General features: G+C 35.6%; 1 protein-coding gene across 1 annotated transcript; it reads right to left on the bottom strand.

Moving 5' to 3' along the window:
• Window positions 1-3,802: 3,802 nt before the first annotated feature.
• LOC137404948 (uncharacterized) lies at window positions 3,803-5,438 on the bottom strand. Its single transcript, XM_068091175.1, has 4 exons — window positions 5,308-5,438; window positions 4,702-4,946; window positions 4,328-4,524; window positions 3,803-4,234 (listed from the first exon to the last, which is right to left on the bottom strand). Exons 1-4 carry the CDS (start codon window positions 5,436-5,438, stop codon window positions 3,803-3,805), a joined length of 1,005 nt encoding a protein of 334 aa, XP_067947276.1.
• Between the last annotated feature and the right edge of the window lie 21,909 nt (window positions 5,439-27,347).

Below are 27,347 nucleotides of genomic sequence, written 5' to 3'. Positions count from 1 at the left end.
ACCCTAGCAGTCAACAGAGAATTGATGAGTTCTCTCCGCCGCCATCTATTTCCTAACAAACTCGCAGCTAGATATACTTAGTAACTACACACGCTCACCAGCGGTTGGAATTTACGATAAGCTACAAGGCTAAAGCGACCATGTTCGTTCATTTTATTCAGCTAATGATAGGTTTTGGTAGGTCGTTGAGGAGAAGTTGAAATAATGAGACTGACAATTGTTCCGACATTAAACAGTTGGTTAAGTTAAACTACGATTGTTGTACTCTTAATGAAGGCAAATCTCATTATAACATGCTAACAAGATCGTAACATCGTTATGATATGCCAAATAATTTCTTATTATTGTTATTATTTATGAAGGAGAAAAATTAATACTACAATTTAATATTCGAACAAGAAAGGTTTACTCCGGGGGTGTGTTTCCTTGAAACTTGAGAAATAGTTTCCCCCGGAGGACATTTCTTCTCCTCTTGAATTGCAAGCAAAAGACTGTACAGATGATGAAATCTGCCTTTAGAATGTTGCACTGTACGAATGATGAATCTTTGTCGTGGAATTGTCTTGTCTTTGAATAACCTGTAACACAAAAAGTCAAATACCCAAAGAGTTAGCCAATTAAAATGAATATAAAATGGTTTCAACCAGAAGCAACAATCTGAACGCAACTGGCTGAACAAACGATGCTAATATTTCTGTTTTAAAAATTTGAATGTTTGCTTTGAAATGTTAATTTTTTATGCCGCATTTATTATAAATATGGCATATGTCACCCGATCTTGTATATTTATATTTGTGGCGTTTGATAGATTATTATTACTATTATGTAACTTATAACTATTTTATGAAAACAATATAATATAGTTTAATATAGCAAAGTTCAACACAGTCCTGCAAAAACATTAAATAAATTACAACAATTACAACATTAATAAATATTGCTTGTTTAGATCTCTTGTTTTTTAAATATATTTCTAGCTTCAATAGATTATTATTATTACATAACAGGTACATTTCTAAGTTTCTAGGGTAACTTTTGACAATGCCGTTTAGTTTGTCTTTGCTGTAAGCATTTTTTATGGGCTCATTTCGTTTATTCAGCAATGTGAGAAAAGATTTCAGTCCAGAAGACGATTTACGATTTACAGAAGACGATGAAAAAACGAGAAAGACTTTTTTAATGCAAAAGATGTAAGGCGCAAGTCAGATCGCAACTGAGACTTGTTACATTGGACAATGCTTTCTAAATAAATTTACGAGTTTTTATTTTGGTTTCCGCGCGTATTGTAAACATCGATTGTTTATGCATATAAAAGTATGACTATTCCTATACGACAAACATCAACAGAACTAACGAATGACGCGAATTATGACACAACAACTGATATAATAGTTCCTGATAATGAAAAGAAAACTGCTTAGCAGTCTCGATCGATCTGCATTGAAAAATATTTCCAAATTGTTGGACATGTGACAGGCAACAATAAAATCTTTTTATGGGATGGATACCAGGCTTTTCGATGTTCAAATAGGGGATAACAAATGACGATGATCGATCGACGATTTTTATTAGATTATGTAGGTATTTTTTCTCTGCAACACAAATTAAAGTTGTTTTCTCTTGTCATAACACTGCGATATATGAAGAAGAAAGAACAACTCTCAATTTTAATTGAACGTTCCACAGAATCATCTTTCCATTATTTGGCTCGACTTTCTTTGCTAATGGAATGTTTATACTAATCTAAATAACCTTGTAGATTAGGCTTCATTGCAAAATCTTTCCGTCTTACATTCAATATTCGTCTAAATGTTATTATATCTTGTTGTGGTTTCTCATGGGTCCATACATTAACTGCAATTATTGGTTTTAAGCCATCAGCACTTAGCAGATTTCCATCTTACCACAAATGGGCCTGTTTATTTCTTTTGTCACATTAATACAACGCGTTTCGAGTAGCTTATGCCGCTCACTGACGGATTTATTCATGTAAGTCATTTACATGTAAGTTGGGTAAAGTCTAGTTCCCATCAAAAAGGTCGCGCGGTTGTGCTATAGACATTATAGTAGAAAATAAATCCATTTCCATCAAATAATCTTGCAACAACCCTCTTTATTTTTTCTCATTCCCGTCTTGCATGCTCCTGTTTAAAAAAATAAACAACCATGATCTATCTAGAATAGTGCATCATCTTTATTTGTAGCTAGCCAGAGCTGAGCCGAATAGTTGTTTAATAGAGTTTTGTTGTAAACTGATAAAACAACCACAATAACCTGTGCATCACTTGCCTGTATGTGAATCTTTGTTTGGCTTGTATACAGGTTCAGCAATGATTGTTATTGAACTTTGCATTTTTTTTTCGTGACAGGCTGGTTTCTTTGGGTTGTTTTTGTTTATTGGCCTATTTATCACAAAAGTTTTTATTCACTAAATATTTGCCTCAATATATCAAACCCCCACCCGTTTATCTCCTTGGTAATACTATCATTAATCATGTGAGAGGTTGAGTGTGATAGAAAACTTTTGATTGTGACTGCCTAGATTTATTAAGATAGAAGGCTAGCTTAAAGATGTAGTTGCATCAAATTTGATTGGATCTTAAAATAAAGTATTTTTGTCTATCAGTTGATGATACGAGTATGTTGTTTGTTGTGTTAGGCGATCTCATTGTCAAGATATTTGAAGATTAAAATCAAAAAAATTTGATCGCTGTAAAAATGTTCAGGCCAAAAAAACATGCCCAAAGTGATGTAGCGCGTGATACTACCTTTCTCTATCTCTCATACTCACGTCAGCTAATGCGATAAAAGTCTAGTCTTACGCGGCTCTATTGACATTTTTTTGTATTTGCGCATATTGGCTAGAATGAAAGTTTAAATCCAGCTACAGATATATTATTATGAATGTTTCAAACCCCTCAAATAAAAAAAATTGAAAACTTGCCAAATTAACTTCTTCTAAATACTGTGTAAGCATTTGAGTACCGACTACCAATTTTACCGGTCTACGGTAATTAGGTCATCGAGTTAGCTTATTTCATCACGGCTTTCGTATCAGCTAAGTTCTCAGTTGCTACCCATACCGGAAACTAGCTACTATATAAAATAGGCACACCGTCAACTTTCGAAATATGTTCGAATATACCGTATGGCAAAACCAACTGCATCCCTGAAAAAGTCAAGTATAGTCTACGTTATTCAATCATTATTACATGTAGTATCAATTTGTAGACAATTTTTCTGGTCCGATTCGACTAACTAATTCGAGTACAGTGCACCTTCAAGATCGATGTTGATCCGCTCCAAGGTTGGCATCGTATCGTGAAAAAATTGTATGCAGGTGTATAAAAATCATTTGTAATAATAGAATCCAGAATAAAAATGGTAAAAATCGTCCAAATTTTTATAAAAATGCTGTACATATTGAAAATTAGTAACAAAATAGTATGTTAACTTCAGTAACTACAGTTACCTACAATAGCTGCATTGTATTAAGTTTGCCTAGTGATTATGATCTGCAATGCTGTAAAATGCAACATCATAATGTGTGACTAAGTGCAGTACGTGCGGAAAAGATTTCTTTCCTTTAAGACGTTGGTATAACATAAACTTTGAGTCCATTTTGAATAAGTTTAGCTTACTAAACTCACACTTGAAACCAAGTTTAGTATGTTTTTTCAACTATTTTACTGAATTTCAACTTAATATCACGAAAATTATATTTCTCATCAGTTGCTGTACTCACTTTCACATTTAGTGTGTCTGATTAAAACCTTTTCCAACCTAATTTAGTGAAACTAAATTAGGTTTGAAACCCAACTTTGTATAGACTAAGGCTGCGGTCTCTATTGTCACTAAGCTTTTGTGGTATTTCTGTCGATTTGGTCGCCCCTGCTAAGTCACTGCGATAGGTGTATAGTTCTTCTACAGGCACTATACCATTGGAGTTTAGTAAATCGTTATACCAATATGCCATTTCTTCAGGTCCTTTACCAGTTCTCATGACTGCTCTTTTTATAATGCGGCGATGTCTTTCAATTATTCCATTTCCAGTAGGTTTATAGGCACAGCTTAGGATCTGCTCTACACTCCATTTCTGCAGAAACTGTTTTATTCTAGCGCTTGTGAAACATGGGCCAATGTCACTCAGAAACTCCTTAGGAGGTTCACATTCTTGAAACACATTGTCCAACTGTTTGATTACTACGTCTGATGTTTCATTAGCCAGTTTGAACTAAAGAGAATACCTGCTAGGCCCACAATCAAAAATAGTCAGATAAGGTCAACCGTTCACATGAGTATTATCTGATGCAAGGCGCTCCCATACATTTGCTACGTTTAGCTGACCATGATCCCATTTGATTGGATGAGGATCTACACTGTTACACATAAGACAAGTTTTCACTACTTGCTCAACTATGTCTTTCTTGATTGTTCGTCCAAGCTTTTTTTGTGCCAAGTACAGGGCTTTGCTTACACCAAAATGGTGGTCTTGATGAACTTTCTTTATGTCTTCTATCTCATCTGTGTTAGAAAGTACAACCCCTGAGCATGCAACAACTTGTAGCCATTTTTTTGGTACTCTGGTTAGGACATCCAACTTGTTCTCACCTGATGGAACAAGTTTGATCATTAGTGTTAACCCGTATTCATCAATCAGCTGACCAATAATTCCAAGTCTACATCAAATGATCAACTCACTGAGGCCAGTAACCATAGGCCTTTTGGTATCTTCTATCGCTGAATTTATCCACCCATAGACAGTAGCTGAATCTGTGATCACTTGCAGGTTTGGCATTTTCCACTTTAGCGCTAGGTTTATTCCTTTCAATGCAGCTTCTAGCTCAGCAACATTTATATGAGCACCATCATCCTCTTTACGTAGCCATGCTGCATCCTCAACAGTGTAACCATCTACCTCCAGAGACACTCCGAGAGCCAAGTTGCTGGCGTCACACTACACAGTACACTGAGAGGTCTTCTTGACATTCCACTTACCTCTCACTGGGTCTTGCTCTTGTACTTTTTGAAATATTTCATCCAACAAAAGTTTCATAGAACTAGGAACTATTTCTGACCAGTCTATGTCATTAGTCAATCTCTTTACATAGCTACACGCAACTCTTAACCATTCAGCAACTGGGTAATGTCCAACTAGTTTGCCACAAATGGAAAAAAGGTCTTTTTTGTAACCTTTTCTGAAACTACAGGCAAATCACCATCTCGCTTCCAGTTGTACTGATCATCTTCTGCATTGTTTACTCTAAGACCCAACCCCTCGATGGGTCTTTTGCCACTAGTCCAAACCTTAGTAAGTGAGCTCTAACAACATCAGCTTGAACCACCTCCTCGTTTACCCAAATGTCATCGATGTAGTGGTCAGTTCCATTGCAAGTCTGTTCATCCAATGACAGCACTTTATCTTTGATCTTGGACATTATCTTGGGAGCAATATTCAAACCAAATCCATGCGTGTCATTACATACATTTTACCTCTGTACTTCACTGCCTAGAATCTTTTCAGACTGGGCTCTATATGAATTTTTAGATAAGCCTTCTTCAAATCTAACAGACATGCTTTGCTTCCCCCTAACCTCCATTTTCGCAGTTTTCCTTGGCAAATTGCAGTCTCAACACCTGGATTACTGTGAATATAGTTGTTTAGCTCACGGTAGTCCATAACAGGGCGAATCTTATTGGGCTTTTTTGGTTGTTTTGCAGCCATCAATGGAATTATCCCTTTTACATGACCATGGACTGTGCTATCATATAACTCCAGCCATTCATCATCTATCCAGCATTGCACTTCTTCATCAAACTCTTTTCTGTTATCATCATTTATCTTGTATTCAGAGCAATGGTTGTATAGAATCGGTTCATCATTTTTCCATTTCCATTTGACAAACCATGCACTACCATCAAACCATGCTATGAAATCTTTATCATCAATCTCTAAACTACTCTGGTGTCTTGTGCCAACACTGGCACTTCACCACCAAACGTAACACCATTGTGAACATCAACATTAACTCCACTGAGTTTAGCAATAGCATCCATTCCCAATATCACTTGCGCTTCACCTACTAGTGCTGGCGCAATCAAGTACTGCAGAGAAAGCTCTTCTTTTCCTGTGACATTGACTTCTAAAACAGTTTCACCCTCACACTCAGTAGTTTTACTGTTTAACATGCCGACAAGTCGAACAGGACCGCCAGGCCTTTTACCCAATTTAACACAAAAATCATCTAAAATCACAGTCTGTTCCCAACCAGTATCTACAAGAGCTCTTGCCGACACTTTGTTTACATATTCGTATATCAATAAATGGTAGCACCTTTTTGTTCAGTGACTTGTAGCGGAGAGAGTATCCGGTGCAGACACTCCCCCATTCTCGTTTCCCTTAGCCTTAGGGCAATTCCCAGCTATGTTATTGCCAAGCTCTTGACAGTTGTAACTTTATTAGCCTTTTTGCACTCTTTACAACCTTGGATGGGCACTGGTGAGCTCCATGACCTCTGCCATTACAAATTGAACAAATCTGTCCAGCAGGTTTTGAGCAGACATACTCCATTGTGCAGACTCCTTGTGCTCCACCATTGCGCGACATAATCAATCTTGCTCTCGTGGCCAACTCTGACAACGAAAGTTTTTCAACTGCTGAAATGGATTTTACATGTATCTGGGTAGCTACATCAATTGGTAACCCAGCCACAAAAGCACACTTCAACAAGGGTTCTGGTACTGTTTAGTCAATCAGAGCTACTAGCCTACGCAAATCTGCCAGGTAAACATCGACATTTTCTCCTTCTTTGTATATCCTTCTTTGTAGTTGTCCATATGCGCAAAAGTTATTTACTCCAAAAGCAGTCATTAGCTCCTGTTTAATCAGTGCATAATCCTTTTTAGTGTCGGCTGACAATTGTTTATAAATGGCGAATGCCGGTTCAGACAGAAAGAGTGGCACAAAAGATTTCAACTCCGTAATATTCTGAAGCTCAGCTACAAGCTCATTCTACAATATAATAGACCTAGGCCTTGTATTAGCACATGCATCAAGGGGAGTGATCAACAAGCCAAACACTGCCGATGTACAATAGTGGAAACTCATTCCTTACAAACAACTGCCATTGAATTTGAATTCTTTACTGTAACTAGTTCTGACAGTTGTTACAACCAAGTTAGCTATCGATGTACTAGCTAGCTGTACTACGCGGCGCTGCCCGAGCAATAAAAAAGTCTTTAGACAGAAAATTTATTTTTATATAACAAACCGTATACAAAATTTACCATTATAGCTCTTAAACTTCATATCATGAGAAAATAATTTCAAGCAGTTCAAATGAATTAAGAGGAAAAAGAAAACAACTGTAAAGGTTTTCAAGCTTTTTCAATCAACTACAGCTTTTAAATTTCATATCATGAAAGAAGTGCTTTGTTGAAATCAATTAGTACGAAAAATAAAACTTCAAATGTGTTAAATGTAAATTAATTAGAAAGTAATGGCTAAATCTAATCGGTTTAGCTATGATTACATTGAAAAATTATTTAATAAATAAGGTAATAAAAAAGTCTATTATATTTTTATACATTTATAGTTTAGGATATTTGAATATAATTTATTTTTATTCAACATATAACAACATTTGCCACTCGAACTTTCAAACTACATATCATGAGAAGTGTTTTATGTAATTCAAATAAATGAAGAGAGAAAATAAAAACAACTGTAAAGGTTTTTAAACTTTTTCAAACAACTGTAACTTTCAAACTTAATATCACGAGGAAAGAGTTTTGTGCAGGACAACTAAATTAAAAATAAATACAACAACTGTAAAGGTTTTCAAACCACTGTAAATTTAAAATTTCAAAGCTTTTAGCGACGTGTAAGGACGTTCGAAAACTGAGTTGTTCAAAATCCGAAACAATTTTTTCCATTTAGAAAGTAATAAAATTTATTTTTATATAACATACCGTGTACAACATTTACCATTTCAACTTTTAAACTTCATATCATGAAAAATTTTTTTTAAGTAGTTTAAATGAATTAAGAGGAAAGAGAAAAAAACTGTAAAGGTTTTTGAGCTTTTTAAACAACTACAACTTTCAAATTTCACATCATGAAAAAATTTGTTGTCGAAATGAATTAGGAAGAAAAGTAAAACTGTAAATGGGTTTAAATGCAAATGTGAAATAATTAGCTAGTAATGACTAAATATAATCTGTTTAGCTATGATTACAATGAAAAATTATTTATGCTATCTATGTATTTGATTGATATGTATTGAAATCTGATATTACATGCAAAGGCTGTTTGTGGACTGTGGTGTCAGTGAATCACTCTATCACCATATAATGTCAATACTTTCAGTTGATGACAGTCGCTTAGCTTCCCATCACACGAATGTAATACAAACCCTGTATGACTATCTATTTTATCTATGAGTAACTGATTGCATTAACTCACTTACTTAGCACTATCTATTCAGTGCCTTTGCAAGTCATGTAGGTATTGAATTGCTTTAAATAATAAGCATATATTAGATTAATAAACGATAATCATCATTTCTTTAATATGAGCATTAATTACTATCTTAACTGTGGAAATTCATGATCCTTGTTTAACCATTCTCATGGCTGATGTTATTGATCTAGTCAATCACTACGATTGACTAGCACAAAAAAGGTGCATGGCCTAACGCTTGTGGCCTAACGCTTGAAACGCTTGTGTTGTTATCATTCTAGGGTAGATAACTCTAGGAGTACATCTATAGGCACCCATTAGCTAATAGAAATTAAAATATGTATGTACTGTAAAACTAAAGAGTGTCCCGACTAGGGTTGCCCGATAGTCGAATTTGATAGTTGTCTTCTCGATATGAATATGTTGGTTATTTTTAGCCTATCAAACCATCCGAAAATTATATAGTTTGGCAGATAGTTTTTGTTGTCTTGTCTGCAGATTTGTTTCTGCAGCTTTTCCTTTTTTACCCCCAAAGCCATATAGTTTCCACAAAGTCCCGCAACCAACAAAAGCGTTAATGGGAGCTCGCTTGATTCCAAACAAATAGGCCACGCCTATTATCTTTATATAAGTTATAATGGAAAGGCGGCAACATTGATCAACAAAAATTACTTCCATTGACAGTTGCTTTAAAATTGATTGTTGTATCATTTGAAAGAAGACAAAACTTCCTACAAAAAGCTACTAATAACTTTTTTGTAAAAACGTAAAGTAAATGCAAAAATGAGCGGTATTGAGAGCGAGGTATGAATATTCCATTAGCGATGGGTATGTCGATCGGCTTTGTTTCGAATCCAGCGTTTTTGTTTCCGGTTTTTGATGCGGGACTCTGTGAAACTATACGGCTCTGCCCATCCCTTCTCACAATCCTCGATATATTCAGACACGTGTGGTCATCTGACTAGTAAATTTGTACAAAAATATGGCATTGAAATGTCTTGTGAATTTGTAATTATCTTCTCGATAACACCATAGTTTTTACCAGCTGCCAAGTCACGCGATAACTATCGGTGAACTCTGTCTGCTCATTGGTAATTTGATACTATCACTATCTGTGGGACAACTTCAACGATAGTCGATAACACCTTTTCAAACAACAAATGCCATCCCTGCTCTGCACTCAATGGCTCTGCCTTTTGGCATAACACTTTAAAACATAAATAAGAAGAGAGAACAACTCTCAATTTCTAAACTGAAGTTTTACAAAATCATCCATCCTATCATCAGTTTTTAATTTCATTCTAAATTTGAAGGCATATTTTATTTCGTAATTATATCTAACAATTTTGCATAAAATCTCAATGCACTCATTGATATGTTTGCTAAAGATTGCAGCTAAAACTGGCGTTTTATTTGCAACAGAAGAGAAGTTATGAGCGTCGATCCATTGTAAGCCGAACTAAGATGCTACATGTAGTTCTCATGCTAGTGCAAGGATGCTATCTAACAATGTGCTATAAATTTGAAGGTCACATACGTATAATAATAATAATCTATCAAATGCTACTCATACATAATCACAAACATATGTTGTTGTAATGTAGGTAGACACTTGGCAGATATAGATAACTTCTGAACTGTAGATCAATAGATCATAAGCGAACTGGTGAAGATGGAGAGAAGTAGTCCATCATTATCTGTTCGTTTATGATCTGTACAGCCCTATATTGTCATAACCATATAGGAAAGATATATTAACTCTATACTATATAAATCTAAAACTGCGTCTAAGTGTGCGGCTTAGCTCTAAGTCTTTCTTAGCCCATAGGCTATGCCTTAGTCAATGTCTAATTTTTAAAACCTTCCACAAGAACCAATATTAACTAAAATAAAGAATGTGTATCTTGCAGGTTTTTTTGCCAAATCCACACCAAATATAAATATCATGAATCTAAACATGGCATGTTTTCTTTACCAACTTTCTAACATCTTGTAAACAAATCTAATAAGAATCAACGCTGTCTGGTTATAGTCCTCAGATTTTCTGCTACGAAATTTACTTAACTTTTCAATATTTCTCTGGTTAATAAGCGGTCTGCCTAAACCAGACACTAATTTTTGCAGCCATTTAAGGTGAACAGCTTCTGCCATTTGTGAGCTTCACCCACTTTTCTCTATTTGGCAGCTAAGTACTACCTATTTAAATATACTGTCATTAGAACATTCTAATTACCATACATGTAACATTTACAGTAATTATTATAACGCACAAGGGTGCTATTATAACGTGGCTCTATAATTCATTATAGACAGTGTGATATAGAGGTGTCACAGAGGTGTCCAAACATTTTGCAACAGGAGCCAGATTTGGTGTGTTTAATATTTAGGAGGGCAAACCCTGGGGAATGTTTTTTATATATAACAGCAATTAATCTAAATAAATTTCCCCGAGCCAATCTGTGCATTTGCTTTTGTATTTCAAGATCAGCAATCTTAAGCATGTGTTTTGGTTCATTTGGTTCAAACATATCAAAATTGAAATGACATTATTATTGAAGTTTAATGTTCACTTACTTGACTTCTTATTTTTAACACATCACTACAGTGCCAGGCAGACTTTGGCTAAATCTCGCTGCTTCTCAGGACAGATATTTTTAACCATTGTCATCAGTGTTTTATAACCCTCAGTAAAAGGGTTGCAATGCTTTGCGGTCAGCGCTTTTACCATTTAACTAGCCTTTGTAGCATTGTCATTTGACTCTCGCTCCTGTAAAATTTAGGGCCGAGCATTGAGATTAAACCAGCTCCAAGATGTTTCGCAAATGAAATTGTCCGTGACAGCATAATTTTTATCCCTTTTATTGACATCACAAATAAACTTATCTGTGACGCCATATCCAGTAATTTGAAAACGGATATGGCGTCACTAATACACTTATTAGTGGTGTCATATCCGTTTTCACAATTATAGGATATGACGTCACAGATAAGTGTATTCGAGACGTCATATCCGTTTTCAAATCACTGGATATGATGTCACCAATACACTTGTTCATGACGTTATATCCAGTTTCACAATTTTCCAATATGACGTCACGAATAAGTCTATCAGTGACATCATGTCTGGTAAATTTGAAAACGGGTATGACGTCCCAAATACACTTACACGTGACGTCATATTCTTTCGAAAAATAAACCGATATGACGTCGCGGATGTTCGGTGTCAGATAAGTTTGATCATGGCGCCATATCTGTTTATTTTGAACGCAATTATGACGTCACTAATACACCTATTCGTGGGGTCACATTTGTTGTCAAATTTATCGGATGACATCATATCCGGTAATTTTGAAACCGAAAATAATGCCACGAATGTGACACCACGTTGCAATTTTGAAAACGGATATGACATCACGAATATGTCTATTGGCGACACCATCTTCGCTTTCAAAATAAACGGACATTCTGCAGTTTCTAGTGCAATTTGGAAAATTTATTATGGAACTTTTGTCATGAATTATCCAAAGTTACCTGAAACTTTTAATAGTGTCGATACAAAAGCCAACGCGGCCTTGTACTAGAGGAACTCTGAAACAGAAACATTCAGGACATCACAGTTTACTGAACACGGCGCTGCTATAAAAAGCATCAGTAGTAACTTACCTCTCAAGCCATGCAAGCCTGCAGGTGTGAGCATCATACTGAAACTTTAGCTTGAACAGCATTTTATTGGAGACATCACAATGTTATCACTCAAGACTTGTATTATACACATTTGTACTGTATAAATATATTTGAGAAATACCATGTTATAGCAATGTTGAGAAAAGTAGACGGTTATTGTACATCTTTGATTGAGCTGTAATTCATTGAAGCTAGCGCATAGTTGTGGAACAAAAGCTTATAGCAACCTTTGATGTTTGCTATTTGGCAATAAAAATTGGCAGCTATGAGCGGCAGCAAGTCAGTTGGAGTGATCCATCGAAAGCAGAGTTTAGCAAACCGGTGATGACGCTATTAAGTGGTATTATACTATCATGGGCTACATAAAAATGTATATTTAAAAACAAGTAACATAAATGTCACACAATGTTTACAATAAATGCAGAAACAAATATAAAAACCAAAATCAATCTTTAGCACCATCTGCTTGGCCAGCCGTCTTTTAATTTTAACCTTCATTGCGACGCTTCTGACTGTTCCATACTGTCTGCCCTCAACTCTTTCTCTGCAATGCTTATCTAGCCCATGTTAGTATCAAAACATTTTTTAGCAGGGCAAACATTCCACATGTAACCATTTTGAATACAAACTTTTTACCTAAAGCTAACGTTTTGTCCTTATTATACATATGAATTGCAACCACATGAGCTGAGCTGACACAAGATTGGACGGGAGTCAATCAAATAAGCTTGTCCATCTTCTGTTACAGCCATGTCTCTTTTCTCCAACATTCAGTCTCTCAACTGACCTTAGAACAGGGTGACTGGGAAAATGATTTGCTGTACCTAGATAATAAGACGCTGATAGTTATGATAGTTGCAAGCAGATTCTTCTCGATTGTTAGCAACCACTGACTTGCAGCAGATACTAGGTGACTACACTCCACTGCTCACAAAAAAGCAAGCCTAATTAAGTATGTTACTAGCAGCTATAGCGATGGATCTATGGCTATGGCATAATGTGACACGGAGTAGAAACTAACACATTCATTGCAATACAAGAACATGATCAGTGAATTCACTTTATTGGTTACTCGTAAAACTCTTAGGGCACCCATGTTACTTACAAAATTGTAGTAAAAGAAAGAGCAGACGACTCCAACCAAGTCCTCTATAGTGGGGCAAGCGCTTATGCGGCAGTTCAGTTTTGTCCTTTGTCAATGATGTCAGACACGCTGAAATATACAAAATAGTAGCTATCCCACAACTCGTATGCCAACTATTCAGACTAGTAGACCTTCACGCGCTGTTAGGTGGAGTGCATTAATCATAGGCTGAGAAAGGGTACTAGCAGCTATAGCGATAAACCTATCATCATCCAACTACATTTATGTCGAGAATGAGATTGACTGTGTATTTAAAACACATGTTTTTGTTTTTTTAGAACGTTTACGCAACACAAGACCTAATTCTTCCCATTAAACACATGCACATCAAACAGATGCTGAGAAAAGTCTACCATACCTTAGAGTTATCGTTGCATGAAGGTGAGAACTGGCAGCAGTGCTATCCTCGCTAGTGCCAGCGGCATCAGTTAAGGAAGGATGAGCCGGTCATCTGACTCCTCAATGCTTCCACTTGAAGCTGTTGTCTCCAGGTCTTTCTGCCAGGATCTAACTGCTGCGGAGAAAAAACTTTATTGAGACCTGTTAGACTAAAAAATATATATAGTATAGAGTATAGAAACATGTGATCTAATCATATGAACAGTTCACTATTTATCAAGCATTGCAGTTTTAAGTATGTCAGTCAATTTTTCCTCTGAGTGCTAGTGATGTCACATTAATATCCAATCACGGAATGCTAACAAAGGCAGGTTTAACACCTTCAAATCTGTGTGACCAAGTAGATGACATCACAATGATATCCTCACACAAAACAGCCAAATTTGTAGTTATTTCCAAGGCTTCAAGAATTGAGGCTGTATACCTACTAATCACATATTTGTGCTATTTTATTCAGCTACAAATACAACTGAATGTTACGTTATTGCAATGCCACACATTTGACTTTCGTAACAACAACCAACAGTTGAATAAAACATCAAACCTATTACTAAAACAGGTTTTCTTTTTGAATGCTCAAGCAACTCTGGAGCATGCACACAACTCGCAAGCACTAACATAAAATTAAATGACTCCTTAATCAAGTATAAAAACATAAATAAATTTCAAAACATATCATCTATAGCAGACTTTGAAAAAAATGTGAAAAATTTTAATAAATTTGAGAATGACTATAAGAATCGTGCGTCAGAGAGCTGTAGCACAAACTATAGAAATTATTAAAAAAAGAGGTTGGCCAATCAATAACTAAGAATTCATTTATAAAATGATAATAATAACAACAAACCTGGATCTGCCCGAGTTTTTGAAAAGAAAGATGATGACCGATAATTGGTACGGTGAACAAGTCACACGACAGCGTATCTATAATAAACATAAGACTCGTGGCAGAAATAGATATCCGTTAAAAGTGACAGCGGAGGTACCTTTTATGAGAGAGTTGTCGACTCCGGAAGACATGCCATGGAGGCTGCTCGTCCCATATGACCTAAAGCACGAATACACAGGCATAATAGATAGCCTTTATCCCTCACACCCTGTCATCTTCTTTATTGTAATTAAACAGCTTGTCACAAGACATACAAAGTAATTACTGCTACAAGAGCAACTAGGACATCTGTGCAAGGTACGATGAGAAACAAAAGACCTAGTTACATCTGTGCAAGGTACGATGAGAAACAAAAGACCTAGTTTCATTGAAATCACAAGAACCTAGGCTACAGACTAAGAAAACAGTATATAAAATGCAATCTTCAAATCAATGTAACAAGAAGCGAATAGATCTGCTCAACCAAATAAACAGAGAAACCAAGAACACTGGGTGTGATACAAAAAACCTCTCAGGTACATATTGCCCTATGATTTCTGACTAAAACCCTCATAAACTGAATAACAACACCTTGCTTTCAACTTAATATGAGTAAACGTGTGGTGTTGTGACATGAATGAATTCGAAAACTCCAAAAAGGTCCATATTATATATAACATGAAAAGGGTATTATATTATGATATTACACAGTAAAAATATTATATAAGATGGAGGCTGGTTCCGGATGGTGGCCATGGAAAACCTAAACTGTTTTTAACGACCACCCTACTCGAATAGTGGCCATTGAGAACTGGCTTCTATGCACGTATCACAAAGGATTATTGTATTTCAAGGATAACTTTGCGCGTAAATTTGCTCTTATTTCAGTGTTCACATGTCAAGGCACTCCTGGATCGAGGTACGGCTGTAAGGAATTGATACAGTTTTTGTTCAAGGCGCCATTTTGTTCAGCCTAATGAATTACCATGTCAATGCCATGCTTGGCCAATGTGGAGACACAAGACAAAAGCACTTCTGACCACAATTCTAATACATTTCCCTATCTACATGTAGTCACCAATTTCAAAGCCACCCCATTAGGTCACCTACATTGTTATGATTACCCAACATAGCAGATGATTATTTTGCAAGGTCGAAGCAGATTCAAGAAATACAGAAAGCCTTTGCCATATATACACGCTCCGCATCAACTTTTGATTGCTGGCTCTAGAGAATTACACCCTGCCGGCAAGTTCGTGATGTACGTTCCACATCATGTGAAACGTACATCATGTGGAACGTACATCATGTGGAATGTACATCATGTGGAACGTACATCATAAGGAACGTACATCATGTGGAACGTACATCATGTGGAACGTACATCATGTGGAACGTACATCATGTGGAACGTACATCATGTGGAATGTACATCATGTGGAACGTACATCATGTGGAACGTACATCATGTGGAACGTACATCATGTGGAACGTACATCATGTGAAACGTACACCATGTGAAACGTACACCATGTGAAACGTACACTATGTGGAACGTACACCAGGTGGAACGTACATCATGTGAAACGTACATCACGTAGAACGTATATCAAGTAGAACGTACATCAAGTAGAACGTACATCAAGTAGAACGTACATCAAGTAGAACGTACATCAAGTGGAACGTACATCAAGTGGAACGTACATCATGTGGAATGTGCATCATGTGGAACGTATATCATGTGGAACGTACATCATGTGGAACGTACATCATGTGAAACGTACATCATGTGAAATGTACATCATGTGAAATGTACATCATGTGAAACATACATCATGTAGAACGTACATCAAGTGGAACGTTCATCATGTGAAGCGTACATCATGTGGAGCGTACATCATGTGGAGCGTACATCATGTGGAGCGTACATCATGTGAAGCGTACATCATGTGGAGCGTACATCATGTGGAGCGTACATCATGTGAAGCGTACATCATGTGGAGCGTACATCATGTGGAGCGTACATCATGTGGAGCGTACATCATGTGGAGCATACATCATGTGGAGCGTACATCAAGTGGAATGTACATCATGTGAAGCATACACCATGTGAAGCGTACATCATGTGGAGCGTACATCATGTGTAGCGCAAATTGCCACAGAATTATTCCTTAACACAAATTTATATGAAATTCACAAGCGCGTGTAAAAGTTGGGTATTTTCGCAAATGATCTGTTCAAAACATATACATGCATGCTCTGCTTTCCAAAATAAGGATTGTGGACAAACAATTAATTTTAAATAATCTAGTTAAAAAATTGAGAAATTTTAATATGAGTACATAACATCGCAGCTGTCTGTGGTCGCCATTTTACCAAGATCACAAATCTCTATTCATTTTTACGACTTGAAAATGTTCATAAAACTCGTTATTTGGTTTAGGTTATAACAAAATATTATTAAAACTACAATATATTATTTTATGTGCTACTGCTATAGAGCAATAAAAAATTGTGTTGCCAGTTCACCTTTAATAAACTATTCATGACAGAAACGATCCTTTCAATGTGAGGCAATGCTGACTACTTATCCTTATAGGCAGCATCACATTTTTACACGAGACTTTTAGACTTTCAAAGCTGCTAAGACTGTCAACAGTTTTGATAATTACGGAACAAAAGAAAAACATGGCAAATCTTTCTGCGTTCTCCAAACTATGTGAATGGGAGATGAGCGTAAGAACTGATTTACATAGCTGCCCATTTTTTATTGTCTCCAGATGCAGTGTGTTAAAAATCACTTCAACTCTTGTCAAATACTTGCTTGCTCAAATTTTACATTTTGTACCAAAATGTTTCTATGTTTGAGTGGTTATATGATAAGTGTTAAGTTTATTTAAAATGGCCATTCATGGGTTATTACAAATTTAAAAAAGCAGAATTTTAAAAGCATACCGATAGAGCAATTGACTCAATGGCCGTAGAAACAATGGTTGGCAGCCGATGTCGGAGAGATGAAGATAAAGAACTTTGATGTAGACATCTAGCAATGTTATGATACTGTGATTATGTAAGACGCTGAGGTGGTAGAAGAGCAGGAGGAAGGGTGTAATATGGCATCACACAGGGCAGTCTCACAAGTGTGTGTAAAGCTCCAGTCTGACTCTGGATAGACTACAAAGATTAAAAAAAGTGCAATCTCACTAAAGTGAGATCAGGGCGAGATCGCACATCAATAACTTCTGGTTAAACACATTTAGGTGAAGGGGGTAAGTAGAAATAGCAAAGCAAACATACCAGGTGAAGACCAGTGATTCCCAAGTAGTTTGAAGTGTTTATATCAACTCCTTGTTTTATCAATTCCCTCGCTTCATCAAGTTCTTTTGTTCAATGGCTGCTAATAACACTGTAGTTTGAAGTGTTTACATCAACTTTCCAACATGCTCTGCTTTTAGTTTGCAGCAGCTATTACTATTAAAGGATGTGGTCATATTCCATATTTTTTTAGTTTTTATGTTTAAGTACGTAGTTATATTGCTTCATCAAGTTGTTGCAAGAGCTTGAATAAACAATAAAATAAGTCTAAACCTATAAAGACAGCAGTTCACAAACAATAAATTTAGTATCCACTTTTGATATAACAATATATTTAGTATCTGCTTTTGATATAACAATATATTTAGTATCTGCTTTTGATATAACAATATATTTTGTATCAGCTTTTGGTATAACAATATATTTAGTATCAGCTTTTGATATAACAATATATTTAGTATCCGCTTTTGATATAACAATATATTTAGTATCTGCTTTTGATATAACAATATATTTAGTATCCGCTTTTGATATAACAATATATTTAGTCTCCGCTTTTAATATAACAATATATTTAGTATCCGCTTTTGATATAACAATATATTTAGTATCCGCTTTTGATATAACAATATATTTAGTATCCGCTTTTGATATAACAATATATTTAGTCTCCGCTTTTGATATAACAATATATTTAGTATCCGCTTTTGATATAACAATATATTTAGTATCCGCTTTTGATATAACAATATATTTAGTATCCACTTTTGATATAGCAATATATTTAGTATCTGCTTTTGTTATAACAATATATTTAGTCTCCGCTTTTAATATAACAATATATTTAGTATCTGCTTTTGATATAACATTATATTTAGTATCCACTTTTGATATAACAATATACAGTCAAACATGGATAACTCGAACTTCAAGGGACCGAGTAAAAGTGTTCGAATTATCAGAGCGTTCAAGTTATCAGAGCACTGTCACAAGTCCATATATTTACTTATTTATTAGTAGATACATGTACATATACAAACTATAATATAAATCAAAAGCACAAATGGCTTGTTTCAAATTAAATGCTTCTAATGTAAAGTTTAAAACGTTTTCATGAAAAAGTATGGAGATTTTTCTATCACTTAAGATTGGTTTGTTGTTTGAGGTGATGTTATTGCCAGGACGTTTTTCAGATTGACAGTGGCAAAACTTGATCGTTGTTGAAATGCTCAAAAGAAAAGACATCTTTTTCTTTTGGGGTTTTACCCACGATCAATTTTGCCGTTTTTTCTTGAAGTTTATGCAGATTACCTTACTTTACCTGGGATTCGTTAAGAGCAACACTCCGAGGCAGTTCAATTAGAAGTTTTACGAGGTTTTATGGTACATTCTATATCACTCACGCTTTTTTAATAGATACTTGTTGAATGTACACAGGTATTCTGTGTTTAGGTCAAACGATGAATAGTTTTTTGTAGCTCAGACAACGTATACGTTTAATTACAACAATTTTTAAGACGTTTTAAACATTCAACATTCCGACGTTGATTCAACACGGAATCAACGTCGGAAAACTATTCATCACGGGCTAGCCGGGTCACGCACTCAAGGATTTTTGCCACGCACATACAAAACAACATGCGATTTTTGTTTCGTATGTGCGTGGCGAAAATCCTTGCGCGCATGACCCGGCTAGCCCGTGCTATTCATCGTATCACAGTATAAATCAAATTTCACTAAACTTTTAGAAAAGTCGTTGACAAAAATATTTTGCCGATGGTGGTAATAACGACGCATATGAATTACGAAAAGATGAAGTTTACCTCTATGGCTTTGAATAAAGTGATTTTCTAAAGCGATAACAACCGTTTCGGTAGCCGTTGGGCAAAAAAACAGTTCGAATTAACAGTGTTGAGTTCGAGTTATCTATAGCAATTTATCATTACGTAGGAACGGACCAAAGGAAATGTTCGAATTAACCATGTGTTCGAGCTATCCGTGGACGAGTTATCCATGTTTGACTGTATTTAGTATCTGCTTTTGATATAACAATATATTTAGTACCCACTTTTGATATAACAATATATTTAGTATCCACTTTTGATATAACAATATATTTAGTATCTGTTATTGACATGCAACTCTTTTGCAGTACAAATAATTAGAATTTACAATTTCTGATGTACTGAAAAAATAAATGCGGTGGTAAAAGTTTGTCAGACAATATTTCAGCATTGTTCCAACTTGTCAACTATTCAGGTTTTATCCTCCTCACTCGCATTGTTATAAACAGATATTGAAGGAAAGGAGATCAATTCTCCTTTTTGAAATTGTAGATTGCAGTCATGTAATGGAGGATTTGTTGAATAAGTCAACATATACTACTCAAAGTTTAATATATTATGAACTTGTCCCACGACCAAACAAGAGTGAAGCGATTGGTTGGGAGATTTATGATAAATGCACATGTGCACACAACTCCCGAAAAATTATCCCTTAACGGCCGCCATCAAACCCTTACAACGAAATCCTATCAACATATTTAACTATTTTTCAGTAAAGTCGTTTAAGTATAATAATGATACAAAACACATATAAACCTATTCAAATATGTTACCAAGTCTTTGAAAGGTTACCGCAAATTCCTAAAACTTGCCCATCTGATCGGATTATACACAAATAGATAGAATGATTTGGATGAAAATCGCCACAAAACGCTTGACAAGCTTGGTTTAATAAAAATTAAGACCGGAAATTGAAACGCCAAGCGACAGAGAATAGAACGATAATGTCTTGCGCATTTCACGAAAAAAAACGTGCACTTTTCACCAGTCTATCGCATTGTCGAATTGCCGAAGGTTTTGGCACTAAACATAGGAGTACAGAGATCGTTTCATTCTTGCCGATTTCAATTTATTTATTTTCAATTTCATTTGCCTGCACATTTTAGTACTGAAATGACGATGATGTTTTTTAACGGTTCTTATGAGATTATTACAATAATTAATTATGAGTTTGGATGACTACAGAACAGTGACTACGTAGTACAGATTTTCTAAAAAGTTCATGCAGTGTAAGTAAAGGGAATTTCGATGATATTTTTTCTAATGGCTCTGATGAGATTATTACAATAATTAATTATAAGTTTGGATGACTGCAGAACAATGACTATGTAGTAGATTTTCTAAAAATCTATATAAATATCACAACTTCGTGATATTGTTAGCTATGACGTTTTGAAATGTAAACAAAATTGTGCATTGGCATGCAATATAGTATTATTACTATATTAATAATAATGGTTATTCTAATAATATCAGTGCATTTTACTTCTAATATTGGCCAATATTGCATTTCTCTTTTTGCAGGAGGAGAGATATAAACATATAATCTTTTTCTTTCAGTATTGCTATTTGTTGTATATAATAACACCAACACCCAGTACATTACAGCTACCATTGCAGTTATCCTATTTGACTGCTAATATTGCATTTCTCAACCATCAGTACCCTTTCTTTTTTCCAATATCACTTTGGTCGTGGGCTGTATTACAGTGGAATTTCTAGTAATTTATATTGTACTTACCTCAACTGATCTGAGTAATAATAATCCCGCGACCAAACAAGAGTAAAACGATTGATTGGGAGAATTATGATAAATGCACATGTGCACACAACTCCCGAAAAATTATCCGTTAACGGCCGTCACCAAACCCTTGCAACAAAATCCTATCAACAAATTTAACTATTTTTCAGTAAAGTCGTTTAAGTATAATAATGATACAAAACGCATATAAACCTATTTAAATATGTTACCAAGCCTTTGAAAGGTTACCGCAAATTCCTAAAACTAACCCATCTGATCGGATTATACATAAATATACAGATTTATTAGGACAAAAATTGTCACAAAACGCTTGAAAAGCTTCGTTTAATAAAAGTTAAGACCGGAAATTGAAACGCCGAGCGACAGAAAATAGAACGATAATGTCTTGCTACAAATCGCTTGAACAGCTTGGTTTATTAATAGTTTCGACCGACCTACGAAACGCCAATAAAGCCGTGCGACAGATAGTAGAACTGTTTACTGTGTACTGTTTGAGGCGTAGACCGATTTACAGGTACGAAAATGTGGTACACAGTTCATCAGCCTACGTTTTTGTCCAATTACCAAAGGTTTTTCAAATTATCTAGAACATCAGCCAGATTTCTTTACATCTTATTTACAAGGTAGGGCGTTACTACAACGCCCTTTTATGACAAGAATATTTCTTTATTTCACTCCGATTTGCATAAAACTTCCAGACGCGTAAATGCCAACGCTTGCTCTCTGTTACATATCGCTGTCAAAACCATTCTACATTCATCACAACACAACCAACCTTCAAACTGTATATTACACATCAGTTTGCCGTTTAACTTTTAATATTGCATTTCAGAGATATAATAAACATATTTCTTTATTGTTGGCATTGTTGTTGTTAGTTAAATTACGTGCAGTAGGTTAGGTCTACAGCTTGAATTAATATTTATTTTATTATTGTAAAACATAAGTTTGAGATAGTTAATTATTTATTTTATTAATATTTATTTTTGTTACATTTCTGTTATTTCTGTTGCGCCTTTTTAGAGTTGTGCTCTCTCAAATTTATTTTATATTATCTCAAACAAGTCTCATTTACATTATACTCTGTCAATTCCTGCTGAGAACTACTTTTTCAACAACCAACAGTACCATTTTTTTTTCCATTATTACTTTGGTCGTGGGCTGTATGACAGTGGAATTTCTAGTATAGTAAATGATCTAATAATCGCAATATGTGGAATATTTTCAGCAGTATACAGCGTTAATGAACCTCTCACTAGCAGCTAGAAAATACGTAACGTAACTCAATAGGAACTCAATGAATGATTGTTAAGCGCTAGTACAAGGGAAGTTGGTAGCTGATCAAATACGCGATAAGTGATGATGTCATTTCTACTAGTGCTGATTATTTCAACTATGTTAAGCTACAATAAGCTACTTGTACAATAAAATATAATCTTAAATATAGATCATTTGTGTCTTTTCTAAGCTCAGATAAGAGGTCCTTTCAGATCTAGATGATCTTCAGGATTTGGTGTTGCAGCACCATGAACACTCATGATTTTTTATAATCTATATCTAATCATTATCATAATATGTTATTATTATCTTTAGATCAGAATTTAATTGCAAATATATTTTAGTTTCACAGACAGACCCCATAATTATATGCCGTAATGTTTCAAAGCTGACAGTTTCCAGAAGTTCTGCAACTGTTGAAATACACTTAATCAAATCGACCCAGATGTCACATCTGTTACTAATCCCATGACCAAACACGAGCGAAGCAAGTGTGGGAGCTTTTTGATAAATGCATATGTGCACACAACTCCTGAAAAATACCAACCAACGGCCATACCCAAACACTTGTACAGAAATCTCATCAAAAGATACAAGGTTTTTTCTGTGGAGTCATTTAAGTATAGTAATGATACAAAACACATATACACCTATTTAAATATGTTACCAAGTCTTTGAAAATTCTCGACAATATCCTAAAACTTACCCATCTAATCGGATGATACTTAACTAGAAAGATTAATTTGGCTTAAAATCGCCATTAAAACCTGACAAACCTTTTTAATAAAAATTCAAAATGACCGGCCAACAAAATGCCCATAAAGCTGGGCGACAGATACTAGAACCATTAAGCCGAGCGAATTTCATGAAAAAAATGTGCACATTTCACCAGACTATGGCATTGTCCAATTGCGGAAGGTTTCTGTAATAAACGTAGATCTTTTGAGATGTAGACCGATATACAGGTACGAAAATGTGGTACACAGTTTATCAGCCTATGTTTTTTGCCCAATTACCAAAGGTTTCATTAAATTATCTAGAACATTAGCCAAATTTCATTACATCTTATGTACAAGTTAGGGCTGAACTACAACGCTCCTTTATGACAAGAACATTTCTTCATTTTGCTCCAGTTTGCTGAAAACTTCCAGACACATGTAAATGCTAATGCTTGATTTCTATTACAGATCGCTGTCAAAACCATTCTGCATTCAACACAACCAACTTTCAAACTGTGTATATTACACAGCAGCTTGCCATTTTACCTCTAATATTGCAGTTTTCCTATTGCAGGAGAGAGATATATACCTATAATCTTTTCCTTTCATTATATCTGTTTGTTGTACATAATAACACCCGGTACATTACAGCTACATGTACTATTGCAGTTATCCTATTGCACTGCAGTGCCATTTGAATGCTAATATTGCATTTTTCAACAAGCAGTACACTTTCTTTTTTCCATTACCAATTTGGCTGGGGCTGTATGACAGGAGAATATCTAGTTCTGTAGATATGCTAAAGTACTTCATATTTGGCCGGGGCTGTATGACAGGGGAATATCTAGTTCTGTGGATATGCTAAAGTACTTCATATTTGGCCGGGGCTGTATGACAGGGGAATATCTAGTTCTGTGGATATGCTAAAGTACTTCATATTTGGCCGGGGCTGTATGACAGGGGAATATCTAGTTCTGTGGATATGCTAAAGTACTTCATATTTGGCTGGGGCTGTATGACAGGGGAATATCTAGTTCTGTAGATATGCTAAAGTACTTCATATTTGGCTGGGGCTGTATGACAGGGGAATATTTAGTTCTGTAGATATGCTAAAGTACTTCATATTTGGCTGGGGCTGTATGACAGGGGAATATCTAGTTCTGTAGATATGCTAAAGTACTTCATATTTGGCCGGGGCTGTATGACAGGGGAATATCTAGTTCTGTAGATATGCTAAAGTACTTCATATTTGGCCGGGGCTGTATGACAGGGGAATATCTAGTTCTGTAGATATGCTAAAGTACTTCATATTTGGCTGGGGCTGTATGACAGGGGAATATCTAGTTCTGTAGATATGCTAAAGTACTTCATATTTGGCCGGGGCTGTATGACAGGGGAATATCTAGTTCTGTAGATATGCTAAAGTACTTCATATTTGGCCGGGGCTGTATGACAGGGGAATATCTAGTTCTGTAGATATGCTAAAGTACTTCATATTTGGCCGGGGCTGTATGACAGGGGAATATCTAGTTCTGTAGATATGCTAAAGTACTTCATATTTGGCCGGGGCTGTATGACAGGGGAATATCTAGTTCTGTAGATATGCTAAAGTACTTCATATTTGGCCGGGGCTGTATGACAGGGGAATATCTAGTTCTGTAGATATGCTAAAGTACTTCATATTTGGCTGGGGCTGTATGACAGGGGAATATCTAGTTCTGTAGATATGCTAAAGTACTTCATATTTGGCTGGGGCTGTATGACAGGGGAATATCTAGTTCTGTAGATATGCTAAAGTACTTCATATTTGGCCGGGGCTGTATGACAGGGGAATATCTAGTTCTGTAGATATGCTAAAGTACTTCATATTTGGCCGGGGCTGTATGACAGGGGAATATCTAGTTCTGTAGATATGCTAAAGTACTTCATATTTGGCTGGGGCTGTATGACAGGGGAATATCTAGTTCTGTAGATATGCTAAAGTACTTCATATTTGGCCGGGGCTGTATGACAGGGGAATATCTAGTTCTGTAGATATGCTAAAGTACTTCATATTTGGCCGGGGCTGTATGACAGGGGAATATCTAGTTCTGTAGATATGCTAAAGTACTTCATATTTGGCCGGGGCTGTATGACAGGGGAATATCTAGTTCTGTAGATATGCTAAAGTACTTCATATTTGGCCGGGGCTGTATGACAGGGGAATATCTAGTTCTGTAGATATGCTAAAGTACTTCATATTTGGCTGGGGCTGTATGACAGGGGAATATCTAGTTCTGTAGATATGCTAAAGTACTTCATATTTGGCCGGGGCTGTATGACAGGGGAATATCTAGTTCTGTAGATATGCTAAAGTACTTCATATTTGTTGTAAATCTATTAATTTCTAACTTATTACCAACTATACTAATTATAACTATTATTATAACTTTTTCACGCCTTCTCTATTGCCCTTATTTCATGTTTGAAATTCTATTACTTTGCACCAAACCTTTTCTAACCAGTATTTCCAACCAGCTACTTTCGTTAAGTACAATCAAAAATAAAACCTTATCAAAAAGCCTGTTACTCGATTGGGCAAACTATTAACGACTTTTTCAGTCCATTATTAGAGGTCTTTGAATACCGCGACTCTTCACTGATTCACACTTCATTGTTCAAATAAAACTTACTAATGGGACGGTTAAGGAAAAAGGGAAAATCATACTTGATGGTGTTAGCTGTTGTCAAGGAGAGAGGTTGAGGAGAGAGGGATAGTCGTACTTAACTATAGCATGTAGAATTTTGACTGTAGTATGTAAAGGTTTGACTGTAGTATGTAATAGTTTGACTGTAGTATGTAGAGATTTGACTGTAGCACGTAAAGGTCTCACAATAATTTGATAAAATTATAAAAGATTAATATAATAGTAATATTAATAAATATAACTTTAAAACATTAATACGTACATCAATTATATGCCTGATATTGTGAGTCATACCTTATATAGAGGAGTTATATGTTATATGACAGTCCCGTAGTTGTCCATGTCAAAGAAGTAACTGCACTTTCCCTGTTGTAGAGTTCATTTATGCCAAACCTCTGGTCCATATCACCAACCATGACTCCTGGGTAGGATAAGCCAATGATATACAGCCCCCAAGGATAGCCGACGGCTATCATATAAGCGGGGTTTAATGATGGAGCTCCGTTAGGATTGTGCTAGCCTAGGTTTCGGAGCAAACACAACTGTAGCGGGGCGGTCGCGTTGCCTTGTTATGTTTTAGAAAACACGACTCGCTGTTATCGTTTCATCAGATCATTCAGTCAGTAGGCCCCCGCGGTTCACAATAGCAAACATTGAATTTCTACAGTGTAGGGGTGATACCTAACCAAAATAATCCATCCAAAATCCATGTAAAATAAAACATTTCAAATTACCTACTTTTAGTAATTTTAAAATTGGTAAAGGTCGTAGTATATGCCTAAAGTTGAATATAATTACCCGAACAATGGCTTTTTTTCTAGTTTTTGATTAATATTTTGCCACCCCTAATATAAAATGACAAAGTATTTTATCGTTATCGCATTGTTTTACCTTGCCAATGAGATGGGACAGCAGGCAAAGCTGTGCAGTGTAGTTTTCATACTCAAATTCTAAATGCAAAACCGAATTTGAGCTATTTTACGATTGTGACTATTAATATCACGAATGCTTGTGAATGGCAACTGTCTGATCATAACGGTGACAATATTGGGATACTATATTTATTTGACAACAAAATGAATTCAACGGATAAGTAAAATAACCACTATAGTTCATAATATTTGTAAATTTACAAGGTGCTTTATTCAGCATATTTGCTGGTTAGGGTGCCTCGTTCGGGTGCCTT

The sequence above is a fragment of the Watersipora subatra genome, chromosome 9 (genome assembly GCF_963576615.1).
Source record: "Watersipora subatra chromosome 9, tzWatSuba1.1, whole genome shotgun sequence".
In the NCBI taxonomy this organism is placed as follows: Eukaryota; Metazoa; Bryozoa; class Gymnolaemata; order Cheilostomatida; family Watersiporidae; genus Watersipora; species Watersipora subatra.
This window is presented reverse-complemented; position numbering and strand designations above follow the sequence as displayed.

What these genes read in the sequence shown, in the direction of transcription:
- LOC137404948 (XM_068091175.1), bottom strand. Translation starts at nt 5,438, where the DNA reads ATGTCCAAGATCAAAGATAAAGTGCTGTCATTGGATGAACAGACTTGC. An exon ending in GTTAGAGCTCACTTACTAAG is followed by an intron (nt 4,947 to 5,307) that starts GTTTGGACTAGT and finishes GTGTGACGCCAG; the next exon opens with CAACTTGGCTCTCGGAGTGT. An exon ending in GTCAGCTAAACGTAGCAAAT is followed by an intron (nt 4,235 to 4,327) that starts GTATGGGAGCGC and finishes TATTCTCTTTAG; the next exon opens with TTCAAACTGGCTAATGAAAC.